The 13,129-nt window shown below is 51.2% G+C and overlaps 1 protein-coding gene across 1 annotated transcript in view; it reads left to right on the forward strand.

Moving 5' to 3' along the window:
* OTOF (otoferlin) overlaps nt 1-13,129 on the forward strand; it is a gene marked incomplete at both ends in the record, with an annotated part of 26,696 nt that overhangs the window by 3,756 nt on the left and 9,811 nt on the right. Inside the window, 10 exon segments of the mRNA XM_029086141.1 lie at nt 1,024-1,143; nt 2,195-2,356; nt 2,650-2,812; nt 3,636-3,766; nt 6,046-6,075; nt 6,718-6,858; nt 7,762-7,828; nt 10,025-10,179; nt 10,896-11,030; nt 12,218-12,355. Of these exon segments, the coding sequence (XP_028941974.1) occupies nt 1,024-1,143; nt 2,195-2,356; nt 2,650-2,812; nt 3,636-3,766; nt 6,046-6,075; nt 6,718-6,858; nt 7,762-7,828; nt 10,025-10,179; nt 10,896-11,030; nt 12,218-12,355 (1,242 nt within the window).

Consider the following 13,129-nt stretch of genomic DNA (forward strand, 5'->3'; position numbering starts at 1 on the left):
CACTCCCCAGGATGCTGTCCTGTCTCCTTTGCCTGCCAGGGCAGGTGCTTGTCCAAGCCCTTTTTCCCCCCCAGGTTTCCTTGCAATGGGTTGGTTACTCCAGGAAACATCTCACATGGGATATTTAATCTCCCTCATACCTGGAAACAGGACCTGAAACCTGTTCCTGAGCTGAGCTCTTGGACCATTTCTCCATCCCTTCACACCCAGGCCAAGCAGAAGCAACTCACTGCAGGAGAGAAAGGAGCAGCCCTGGGGTTGGGGTGTGTTGGTGGGCTGAGAACTTTGCTGCTGGGTCCATCCTGTGTGGAAGCACAGCACTGCCCAGCACCTTCTGCTCAGGTCTACACCTTTTCCCAAAGCACCTTCATGGCACAGTCAGGTGGATGCTCAGCAACCCCTGTTGCTCCTGCATCTTCTGAGACAACACAGACCCAATCCATGAGACCAGGCTGTGCCACTTACAGCTGAGACTGACCCAGAATCATAGAATCATCCAGTGTTGTGAGTTGGACCCACCAGGATGCTGGAGTCCAACTCCTGTCCCTGCACAGGACAATCCCAACATTCACACCATGTCCCTGAGGGCCTTGGCCAAATGCTGCTGGAATCTTGTCAGGCTTGGTGCCATCAGCACCTCCCTGGGGAGCCTGTTCCAGTGCTCCCCCCCCCTCTGCCTCAAGAACCTTTTCCTCATGGCCAACCTCCCCCTCCCCTGCCACATCTTCCTGCCATTCCCTCTGCTCCTGGCATTGGTTGGTGGCCAGAGAGAAGAGATCAGCGCCTGCCCCTCCTCTGCCCCTTGGGAGGAAGTTCTAGACCCCCAGGAGATCTCCTCTCAGTCTCCTCTTCTCCAGGCTGAACAAACCAAGTGCCTTCAGCCTCTCCTCACACCCTTCCCCTCTAAACCCTTCCCCAATGTTGTGTCCCTGCTCTGGACACTCTCCAGCAGCTTTAGATCCTTTTCCTACCTGAGCACCAGCTCAAAGGAACAGATCCTAATCCACGCTGCATCTCTTCCAGATTGGCCCTGGGGGCAAGTCTGACCTGCCTCCCATCGATGGACCCACAGATGTGGACCGGGGTCCCATCCTGCCGGTGCCACTGGGGATTCGGCCGGTGCTGAGTAAATACAGAGTGGAGGTAATTACCTTGGAGCACCACATGTTAATGTTCAACATTGTGTGGGGCAGGAGAGCCTGTCCATGGGTGTTTGAAGGCCAGGAGAGATCTTTGAGGTTCTGATGACTAGCTGGGCATCGAGACCAGACATCTGCACTGCAAGGATGTGTCTGTTCCTTGATGTCTTATATGTGGGCACCATAGCAAGTCTAGAGCCCTGTGGTAAATGGCACTTGGGCTGAGATGCAATGGAGAGGACGTTAGAGAGAGGCATGGAAGACATCTCCACCTGAAGCAGTCCCCTAGGTCAGGTGAGCTGCATCCCACCAATCTCAACCATCAAGGGCAGGATGCCTCTCATGTATCTGTAGATATCTAAAGGGTGATGGACCCAATCAGAGTCCTTCTCCCTTGGTTGTCTTGGTGGTGATCCAAGCCAGTGATGTTCATTGCACAATTCACCCATGGTTGTAGGTATCTCTGCTCACTGGTGAGGATGCCACTGACCAGATCTCCAGGTCTCTAAAGGGATCCTGGCTCCAGATCTTCCACACGTTTGTAGCTGGTTAAATAAATCGTATTCCTCTGTTGTGCAAGGTGAATACAGCCATGGGGAACCAGGAGGTGGGAAAATCCCACTTTAGAGGAACTTCTGGTGGTGGTGGCATTCTGTTGTCCTAAGAAGGGAGAGGTGAGTTTCCCCAGTGATCCTGACATCATTTTGAGAAAGGTTGTTGCATCAAGAGCTACTGTGGGTGGACAAAGCTGGTCTGATCCTGCTCTGTAGAGTCCCATGGCAGAAAAAGGCTTGAAGGGGAGAAGGGGAGTGTTGAGGGCAGCAGGTTGGAGATCTTAGGCTGCTGCTGATCAGTCATGGGGTGGATTTAATGGAGTGTCAGAGAGAGACTGCTGCAGCCCTGAGCCATGTGGAGGAGGAGAAGACAGCTCAAGGATCATCCACTGCCTGCGTAGTGATGTTTGCAGTAGGGTCCCTGCTCCTGGGAGATATGGAGAACCAACTCCTTTATCTCCAGCTCCAGGTGATCCCTCTCACATTCCACTTCTACCTTAGATCTTGTTTTGGGGGCTGAGGGATCTGAAAAGAGTGAACCTGGCCCAAGTGGACCGACCACGCGTGGACATTGAGTGTGCTGGGAAGGGGGTCCAGTCAGCCCTCATCCAGAACTACAAGAAAAACCCCAACTTCAGTACTTTGGTCAAGTGGTTTGAAGTGGTGAGTGTTTCCTCTTCTCCCTCAACTAAACCCCACATTTTCTGGAGCCCAAATCATGGCTCCTAGCCCCTTGCCTCAGTTTCCCCACAGCAATGGAGGATGATGTGAGCTTCATCCCAGTTGGTGATGACCTTTTTTTGAGGCTTCCCAAGCCATGCTTTGCTGGAGCTACTGTAGATTTATTCCTCCAACACAATCCCTGCTTTGGTCCCTACTGACCTTTCCAACCACCAAAGTAGACATCCCACAGCCCACACCCAACCCTTGATAACCAGCACACCTTTGCTTTCCAGGATCTCCCAGAGAATGAACTTCTCCACCCACCTCTCAACATCCGAGTGGTGGACTGTCGGGCTTTTGGTCGTTACACCCTGGTGGGGTCCCACGCTGTCAGCTCCCTCCGAAAGTTCATCTACCGCCCACCAGATAAGAAAGCTCAGTACTGGAACATGACAGGTACCAGTTGGGGTTTGGGTCAAGGGATTGAGAAGGTCCAGGGTGGTGTGAGGACATAATTCCCCTTTGATTTTTTGATCTGTGGGTCTCCCTGTGATAAATGTTTGCTCCTCGTGATACCTGTAAGTCAAGAAAGGCTGGTTCACCTCTGGCATCTCTGCAGCTTCATGACTTCAGGTTCTCCAGATGTTCCTCAAGACTGGGAGTCTTGAGTCTTCCTCAAGACTGGAATTTGCCATGCTCCATGTCTGTTGCTGCTATTATTTGAGTAAAGACTAGAAAGCTACTAGAAAGCTCCATCCCACCACCTCAGTCCCAACCACCACCCCATCTATTGGCACCCACACCAAAAACCATCACAAACCCACTTTCCCTCCAGCCAGCACAGCAGCCAAGGGCTTGGTGAACCACAGGGATGGTTCATCTCCTCCCAGGCCTTGGTGGAAATGGAGGCAATCTTGGCTGGGCAGAGACAGGGGTTCTGGATGGGGATTGCCAAGGTCCATCCTTGGTTCCAGCCAGAGGCCTGGACCTGTGGTTGTGTCCATGTCAAATACTTTCATCTTCTCTGCCTCTTCTCCTCTGGAGGCTGGTGCAGGTGAAAATAACCCCAATCCTTTATTGTCATCTGCTTTCCTTTGCTATGGAAGGGGTTTTGATCATGCTGTATGGGTCTGTGTTCATCTCCTCTGCTCTTCTTCTCTGAACAAGGCAACCACGCATCACTCTTGCATGAATCCTGTAGGATCTCACCTAAGTTCTCAGTTTCTCCTCCACACTGTCCTTCTCTCCTGTTCTTTTTCTTTCTCTGTCCTCTGTCCAGCTAAACACCTCAACGGCTATCTGACAATGGCCAAAAGGACCCATCGCTCTCACCCCACAGGGGAAATCGTTGTCAATATGGAACCTGAGGTTCCCATCAAGAAGATGGAGACAATGGTGAAGCTGGAAGCTGTGAGTATCCGTATGTCAGAGCCCCTTTAGCATGCTGAACATGGGGTTGGGCTGATGCTGGGAATGAAGAGCCTTGGGGTCATCATCAGATGATTAGGGGACAAAGATGATGAGGGACTGGAGCATCTCCCGTGTGAGGAGAGGCTGAGAGAGCTGGGGCTGTTCAGCCTGGAGAAGAGCAACTGAGAGGGGATCTGATCAATGTTTATCAATATCTAAAGGGCAGGTGGCAAGAGGATGGGGCCAGACTCTGCTCAGTGGTGGCCAGTGACAGGACAAGGGGCAATGGGCACAAACTGGGACACAGGAGGTTCCACTGAAACATGGGGAAAAACTTCTTTCCTGTGAGGGTGCCGGAGCCCTGGGACAGGCTGCCCAGAGAGGGTGTGGAGTCTCCATCTCTGGAGATGTTCAAACCCACCTGGACACTTTCCTGTGCAACCTGGTATAGGGAACCTGCTTTGGCAGGGGGGTTGGACTGGATGATCTCCTGAGGTCCTGCCAACCCCACCAGTCTGGGATTCTGTGATCAGTCCTACAAATTGGCGTCTTTCTGTCCTGGCTGACATGACCTGATCCTTGCTGCCCAGAAAAGGACTGTCCTGGGCTACTCAAACCAGCTTTAGGCTTTCCTTCAAAAACAGTCAGGTGGGAATGAGCACTGGTCTAGTGGAAGGTGTCCCTGCTGATGGCAGGGGGGTTGGGACTGGATGAGCTTGAAGGTCCCTTCCAACCCAAACCATTCTATGATTCTATGAAATCACACTCTAGAGAAGATGGCCCAGCACCCTGTCCAGCTGAATCCTAACAGTGTCCAACACTGGGGAGATGATTCCAATGGCTGGGTGTTCTCATTGTGGAAAAATATCCTCTTGTGTTCAATCACAATCTCCCCAGGAGGAACTTCTACCCATCACCCCTCATCTTTCCCAGGTGACCCCTTGTAAAAAGGGCATCTCAGGCTTCTCTGCAGCCACCCTTTAAGTGCTAGAACATGGTGATGAGGTCTCCCCTCAGCCTGCTCTTCTCAAGGCTGAACAAACCCAGTTCTCTCAGCCTTTCCTCACATGGAGGCTTCTCAGTCCCTTGATCATTGTCATGGCCCTTCTCTGGACCTTCTCCACCCTGTCCACAGCTTTTTTGTATAGCAGGGACCAAAACTGAACACAATATTCCAGGTGTGGCCTGACAAGCACCGAGTCGAGTGGGAAAGTTGTAGAGACACCTACACCCCCCAGGGTCCCTGGTGCATTTACATCTGTGTTTACACATTGAGTTCCTCCCGTGTGCATAAGGAGCTGTCTCATTGTCCATCTGCTCACATGGCTTCATGCAACAGGAGACATGCACATGGGGATGTCTGGAGCACCCCAGCACCCACACGCTTCTTGAAATCTACCACGGTAGCTTGCAGACCTTCCTAGATGGAGAAGATAAGCTCCAAGAGAGCAGAGAGGTGTCATCCATGCTGAGAGCCAAAGTGTCTTTCCAGACCCAATCACTCACTGTCAGGGACCAGAGTTCTCCCTTAGCAGAGTGCAAGAGAGACCTTTAGAGCTCCTGGAGAGTGTCCAGAGGAGGGACACAACATTGGGGAAGGGTTTAGAGGGGAAGGGTGTGAGGAGAGGCTGAAGGCACTGGGTTTGTTCAGCCTGGAGAAGAGGAGACTGAGAGGAGATCTCCTGGGGGTCTAGAACTTCCTCCCAAGGGGCAGAGGAGGGGCAGGCGCTGATCTCTTCTCTCTGGCCACCAACCAATGCCAGGAGCAGAGGGAATGGCAGGAAGATGTGGCAGGGGAGGGTGAGGTTGGCCATGAGGAAAAGGTTCTTGAGGCAGAGGGTGGTGGAGCACTGGCACAGGCTCCCCAGGGAGGTGCTCATGGCACCAAGCCTGACAAGATTCCAGCAGCATTTGGCCAAGGCCCTCAGGGACATGGTGTGAATGTTGGGCTTGTCCTGTGCAGGGACAGGAGTTGGACTCCAGCATCCTGGTGGGTCCCTCCCAGCTCACAACATTCCATGATTCTATGATTCAATGATTCTGTGATTCTATGATCTCCCACTGGGAGATGGATTTGGTGCGTGTGTCACAGCAGACATCTCCTCTGCATGCAGAGATGTTCCAGCCAGGGCTCTTCATTCAAGGTGTTTGGTTCCTTCACCCCTGGGGAGCTGTCTGGGACTTGTAGTGCACGCGTGTGCCCGTGTGTGTGTGTTTGCACTCAGCTGGGGCTGTGCTGCTAACCTGCTCTCCCTCTTCCCTTCCACCCTGGGCGGCAGAACTCTGATGCAGTGGTCAAGGTGGACGTGGTAAGTGATGGATCCCAACCCTCCACACCCCATCCTACCCTTCTGTGCAGCTTTCAATGGACCATGCATCCTCACCAACCCCGAGATAAGCAGAGATCTGAACCCCTTTGTCCCAAGGTGGAGACAGGGCAGTGTTGTCTCATCGATAGATATGGCAGTGACTTGGTTCTTGGAGCTTGAGAAGCTCTTCTGGGCCAGCACTTATCATCCCAACCATGCCAAGAGGAGCAGCACCCTGTGGATGAGATGCTGGTTATTCCCACCACAACCAGATAGATACCAGCTCCAAAAGGCTTTATTGCAGCCCCGAGTGGACCCAGGGTACTTTTGGGGTAGAGGTGGGATTGCTACCATCTAAAATGGAGGTGCCATCGCCCCAGAAACACATGGATGAAAGGGATGGTGGAGAAGAGGGGATGTCTCGGGTCTCTGACGCTGTTTCTGTGGAGCTTTGGCATCTTGCTTTGCTGCTCTGTGCCTCAGGGTCTGCAGCTGTAAAAGGGGCAAAGTGTTAATAAGGTCACCCAGCCTGGGAGGCTCTGCTTTCTCAGGTGCTTCACCCACCACCTTTGCCCTTCAGCAGACACTTCACTTTCACCAGATCCCTCTTCTTCTCTGTCTTTGCTTCCCTTGTCCTCACAGACTGAAGAAGAAAAGGAGAAAAAGAAAAAGAAGAAGAAAGGAGGAGGAGGAGGAGGAGAGGAAGTAGAAGAGGAGGAACCAGACGAGAGCATGCTGGACTGGTGGTCCAAGTATTTTGCTTCAATTGAGACTATGAAGGAGGTGGGTGCAGAGCAGAAGATGGGTGTGTGGAGGGGGAACAGGAAAACTTATTTCCAGCTACTTCCAAAGGCTTGGGGCTGTGCTGGTTTCCTTGCTGTCCTCTGAGCAGGGTTCATCACAGAATCCCAGACTGGTTTGGGTGGGAGGGACCTTCAAGCTCATCCAGTTCCAACCCCCCTGCCAGCAGCAGGGACACCTTCCACTAGACCACGTTGCTCAAAGCCTCATCCAACCTGGCCTTCAACACTTCCAGTGAGGAGCAGCCACAGCTTCTCTGCCCAACCTGGGACACTGGCTCACCACCCTCACACCAAAGAATTTCTTCCTCACATCTCAGCTCCATCTCCCCTCTGCCACTTTCAAGCCACCACCCCTTGGCTATGTTCCTCTTCCTTGGGTGGATTTTGTGACTGGTTTGTCCTCAGACACGGGTATTTAACAGCACCAGTGCTGAAGGCTGCACTGAGCAACTTGGATTTCTCCAGTTCTGCCAGAACCTTGTTCATGGCTCAGATGGGAAGGGAGAGCTGTGACCCTGAGTGAGGCATTTCCAGTGAGGACAGAGACCACAAGCTCCACTTCCTGTTTGCTTCAATGGGGGCCAGTCTCTTCTCCCAAGGACCAAGTGAGAGGACAAGAGGAAATGGGCTCCAGTTGTGGCCAGGGCAGTTGAGATGGGATGTGAGGAAGAATTTCTTTGCTGCAAGGGTTCTGAGGCATTGGAAGGGGTTGGCCAGGGCAGTGGTGGAGTCCCCATCCCTGGAGGGATTGAAGAGTCGTGTAGACACAGTGCTGAGGGACATGGGCCAGTCATAGGGGACTGGTCAGTGTTGGGTTCATGGTTGGACTCCATGAGCTTCAAGGGCTTTTTTAATCTGGGCAATTCTGTGATTTCTTCTCCAGCAACTCCGGCAGCAGGAAGCAGCTGCAGCTGAAGCAGAGGAGAAGGAAGAAATGGAGATTGCAGAGGGTAAGTGGGTTGTGAACGAGAGAAGAAGCAGGGAAAGGTAGGACCAGAACTCCTTTTGCTCTTGGCCATCCCTATCCAAGCCTGTCACTGCTCTTCTGCCAAACCCTCTGCTCACAGGGGTTGTATATCCCCATGATAGATCATTTTATCATGACTACAATGTGGGCTGTGTTGGGTTAATGCCAGATGAATCCAAATCCAAGCCTGGTGTTGTGACAGCCTCCAACCCATCCGTGCTGGGAGGAAGACCATGTGCAAGGGGGTTGGAACTAGATGATCTTTGAGGTCCCTTCCAATCCTAACCATTCTGTGACTCAAATACTGCAGACCAGTGACCAGGATCTGTGTTATTTTCCGAGGATCTTTTCATGCAATCACAATTTAGCATGTTATTAAAAACTCTTTGGCTTTGCCCATGCAGATGTGTTGGCTCCAGGACTATGTGCTTCAAGTCTCTTGAGCACACCAAGTAGTAGATACTTCTAGATCACCTTCATGGGCTTTTCCATCCTCGTTTTGCAGGAGGCTTAAGTTTTTTTAAAAAAATTTCGCTCCAGTTTTGCAAGGGGAAGATTCAACCAGACAAAAAATCTGGGATTTATCTAATCTGAGTGTTTCACCTGCAGGTTGAGGCCTCCTTGTTTGATCTTCTAGCACAGGCATTGAAGAAAAACACACACTTTTAGGGCAACTTCTCTGACCTCTTCCCAATACTGTTATGATCAGATAATTCTGCCCTAAATGTGGTTTTTCCCTGAAGGAATTCAGGAGCCCATATCTCTGTTGGGGTGTTGCAGTTGGGTGAGATGAATTGCAGGTGTCTAAAGTTGGGTGAGATGAATTGCAGGTGTCTACAGTTGGGTGAGATGAATTGCAGGTGTCTAAAGTTGGGTGAGATGAATTGCAGGTGTCTACAGTTGGGTGAGATGAATTGCAGGTGTCTACAGTTGGGTGAGATGAATTGCAGGTGTCTACAGTTGGGTGAGATGAATTTTGTACCACAAGTGATGTGGGCCAAAAATACTGGTGAGATGGGACATGTTGGTTAAAGATGACTTTGTCCATTTGCAGCCTGGAGGCTCCTGGCCAGACCCACCAGTGGGGCTTGGAGGGGTTTTTCTGAGGACTTTCACTCATGCTCTCCACACATTCCACATCTCCATGATGTGGGGTTGCTGTCATGCCTGGGTGACTCAAAATCTATTAGCTGAGAAAAATACAGAGTCTAGTTTCTAGTCTTCATACCATGAGAATGATGAGGCCAGGTCTTGTTGAGCTTGGAGACAACTCTGAGCAGCTTCTTCCTGGGCTTGCTGTCACAGCAGGGCTGCTGGGAGGTGTCATGTGCCTCCCCCTTGTTTTCTTTCTGTCTTCTGAGAAGGATCCTTTCCCCTTGGCCCTCCCCTTCCTTCCTCCTTTCCTCTTCTTCATTAAGTCTTTGTCTGTTGTCATCTGTCTGTCCCCACCTGTATTGCCCAACAGTCATGAAAGCTGGCAGAGGTGATGAAGGACGGGCATTGTAGAGGGGTGGGAGAAGTTATCTTTGAACATTCCTTTCCAGGCAGCCTCTTCCCAGTCTAGTTGATGTCCCTGGCTGGTGGGTGCTCTACATAGAGACCTTAACAACCTGTCATAGAATCACTTTGGTTGGAAAAGACCCTTAAGATCATAGAGTCCAACCATAAGATCCTTGAGTCCAGCCATCCAGCTCTTGTAGCTGGTCATGGTCAACAGCTCTTCAAGGCCAGCAGCTTGTGTTCAGGTGTTGAGCATCAAGCAGTGTCCCCTCTGTGATACCTAGGGTGGGATTTTATTCTCCAGGCTGCAGACAGCAGGAAAAGTCTCCAGTAGAAGAAAGAAAAGGAGATGCTGTGGGCAGGATCAGGTCTTCTCATTACTGTTGAAGCTAGCCAAGGCCTAGCACTCTCAGTCCATGTTTTGTAGTCCACCAAATGACTTCTGCTCAGGTCAGCTCTGGAAGCTCCCTGCAAAGACTTCTGGGCTCCTGGAGATGCTGTGACCTGGGCAGCAGTGATCAGAGTCAAGGAAAGACAGGAGAGGGCTGGGGTGGGAGTTGCAGGCTAGAGGAGCTGTCAGCTTTCATGCTCCCATTTGAAGGACTTTGATCAAGTCCTCCCTCCCTGTCTCCTCCACCCCTCCATCTCCTCCCTCCCTGCCGCTTCCCCTCGGACTCAGAAATCAAACTTGATGACTCTCCCATGAAAGGCTCCAAAGGTCAGGTGAAGAACAAGGAGAAGTCGAAGGCACCCAAAGATGAGAAGAAGAAGAAGCAACAGCCAGTTCCTGAGCTTCCTGAGAAGAAAAACAAGCAGAAGATTGATGAACTGAAGGTGCGTGTGTTGGCAGGGGAGGAGGAGACCTCAATGGTCTCCCCATTGAGAGAGACCCCATGCCTACTCAATGGCAAGCTGGAAGTCTGGTAGGATGGCAGTCCCAGCCATCTGGAGACCAGAGCAGGATGGATCAACCCTCCATGAGGCACCTTGCCTATCTGAGGGGTATCTAACCCTAGGTGAGATGTGCCTTGGGACTACCAGGTTCTCTCCATAGTTTGAAGGAGTCGGAGGTCACAAGCTGTAGAGAAAAGGGTTTGCCCTGAGACAGGATCATCTTTAGGGCAGCTTGGATGTGCCTGGGCTGGAAGGGAGAATTTTCCAGCCTGGCTATGGTTGGCCAAGCCAGGACTGAGGCCAGAGATGAACATTGGGTCAATCTGCTGGTCCATGGTGTTTATTGGGATTCACTCAGTCTGTGATTCTGGGGTTCAGAAGGGGTTTGAACCTGGATCTTGCACAGAGGGGACAACCACCTTGCCCATTGAGCTGAGCTTCCCTCTTGTATGTTATCAGTTCAGGGAGGTCCTTGTGGCATCAAAGTCCAACCCAATGACCCTGGAGATCCTTTCCCTTCCTAGAGAAGTGGGCAGTGGGAGCTGAGGTGTCCATGTTCCCTCTGAGTTACCTCAGGGAGTCACCATATCTTTTCCTCAACACATATATATATATATTTAACCTAATTCCTCTCCTTTAACTTTCTGTCATCTCAGGTCTTCAACAAAGAGCTGGAAACAGAGTTTGATAACTTTGAAGACTGGCTACACACCTTCAACCTGCTCCGTGGGAAGATTGGGGACAACGATGACAATGCAACAGAAGAAGAACGGATAGTAGGGAGGTTCAAAGTGAGTTTGGTTGCTGAGTTGGTCCAGGGAGAGCTTGGGGAGCTCATGCCAACAGGTTTCTCTGCTGAAGCTGGTTTAGCAGGAAGGAGTTGGATGCCATAGAAATAAGTTTGCCTTGACCCAGCTATAGGCACCTTGCAGGGAGGGAAAGCCTCCAAAGATAGCCCCAGAAATCAGATAGCTTTGAAGAACATACCCAGAGAAGTGATGATCTGCAGGCAAAACCAGATCCTTGATGATTCTTACAGAAGGCCAAGGGAACAGCAGCTCCTCTTTCTTACCTACTGCTCCATAAGTCATGTCCTGGGTTAGTTCTGTGAACCATTTTTCACCAAGACCAATCACCTGGACTCATGGCCATGTTGCACCATTGCCAGGGCTCAGGCAATGGAGGAGCACATCTATCAGCTATAGGATTCTTGGACAAGAACCTTTTTGAGGGTCAGATGAAGCCTGTTGATGCCAGTTTTGCCCTTTGCTTAGCAGAGGACATGAGCAGGCAGTTCCCCACCAGGTAGGATCAGAGAGCTGAGAAATCACCAGTTTCTTGTGGTAATTCCCACATGTTCCAGCCCATCCCTTGTCAACGCTTTCGGGGTTGTAGCGAGGTTGGGTGTGTGTCTCTTCTCCCAAGTAAAAGTGACAGGACAAGAAGAAATGGCCTCAAGTTGCACCAGGAGGAGGTTCAGTTTGGATATCAGGAAAAAAATTCTTCACTGAAAGGGTTCTGAGGCACTGGAATGGGCTACCTAGGGAGGTGGTGGAGTCCCCATCCCTGGAGGTGTTTAACAGATGGGCAGACGAGGTGCTCAGAGAGATGGTTCAGATGGTTGGACTGGATGATCTCAAAGGTCTTTTCCAACCAAACAATTCAATGATTCCCATTGCTTTTGTCCTTCTATCAGTCACTTTTACTCTTGGAAATCCCTGTCCATGAGCACCTTGCCAGTTTGATGGCTCTGCAGGTCCCCCTTCCCTTTATCCCATTTCTCTGGTCATGGTTCCAACCCTTGAAGAGGATCTTGTGCAGTGGAGGAATTTTCCAGATCTGGCTTGTCTTCTCCAGAACTTGACTAGAAACAAGACTATTGACTGTGACCTCAGGAAGGGTGGTTTGGGATGGGTCTTCTTCCCCTAAGCCCCTGGGCAGCAGGACTCTCACTGGGCTGTGTGTTCCCTCTCACTAGGGTTCCATGTGTGTCTACAAAGTGCCGCTCCCTGATGATATCACCAAGGAGGCAGGATATGACCCCAACTTTGGCATGTTCCAGGGAATCCCCAGCAACGACCCCATCAACGTGCTGGTCCGAGTCTATATTGTGCGGGTGAGTATAACTGGGTGGTGTGGCATGGAGTGGTCCTGCACTCCCTTCCATGGCTGGACCCAAAGCTGTAGAGATGTTGGGTTTTAACTCTCAGGGCCCAAGATGCAGCATGAGGACTGAAGCAGCTCATTGATGGGGACTTGAATGATGTCTCCATAGCTGTGTGCTCCAAGTACTGGGAGCAAGACAGTCCAAGGTCTTGCCAGATCTAGAGACCTCTGTTGTGGTGTGTAGGATGGACCAACATATCTGTCCTAGAACTTAACTCAAGTGGAAAGAATCACAGAATCATAATTTGGACAATTGGACACTGGAACAGGTTGCCCAAGGAAGTTGTAGATGCCCCCTCCTCCCTGGAAGTGTTTGTGGCCAGGTTGGATGAGGCTTTGAGAAACCTGGTCTAGTGGAAGGTGTCCCTGCTGCTGGCAGGGGGGTTGGGACTGGAGGAGCTTGAAGGTCCCTTCCAACCCAAACCATTCAATGATTCTATAGTTTGGATCAGCCCAGACTGTGAGGTGCTGGTTCCTTCCATAACCACGACACCTCAATGAAGCACATGCAGAGCGGAATGGGAGCTGGAAGGGTCTAGTAGGCCTGGGTGAAGGGCATGGCACCTCCTTGAACATGCACTGCATCATTATTGACCTGATCCAGCTAACGTACCTTCCTTTGTATATGGAGTGTGCTCTGGAAAAAGTCCTCTCCTGACCCCTACACTAGTCATCCTTGTGTCCCCAAGCATGAGGGAGGTGCTGTAGCCAGGCACTTGAGAAG

Source organism: Antrostomus carolinensis, unplaced genomic scaffold (genome assembly GCF_000700745.2).
Source record: "Antrostomus carolinensis isolate BGI_N321 unplaced genomic scaffold, ASM70074v2 scaffold22017, whole genome shotgun sequence".
NCBI classification, from domain to species: domain Eukaryota; kingdom Metazoa; phylum Chordata; class Aves; order Caprimulgiformes; family Caprimulgidae; genus Antrostomus; species Antrostomus carolinensis.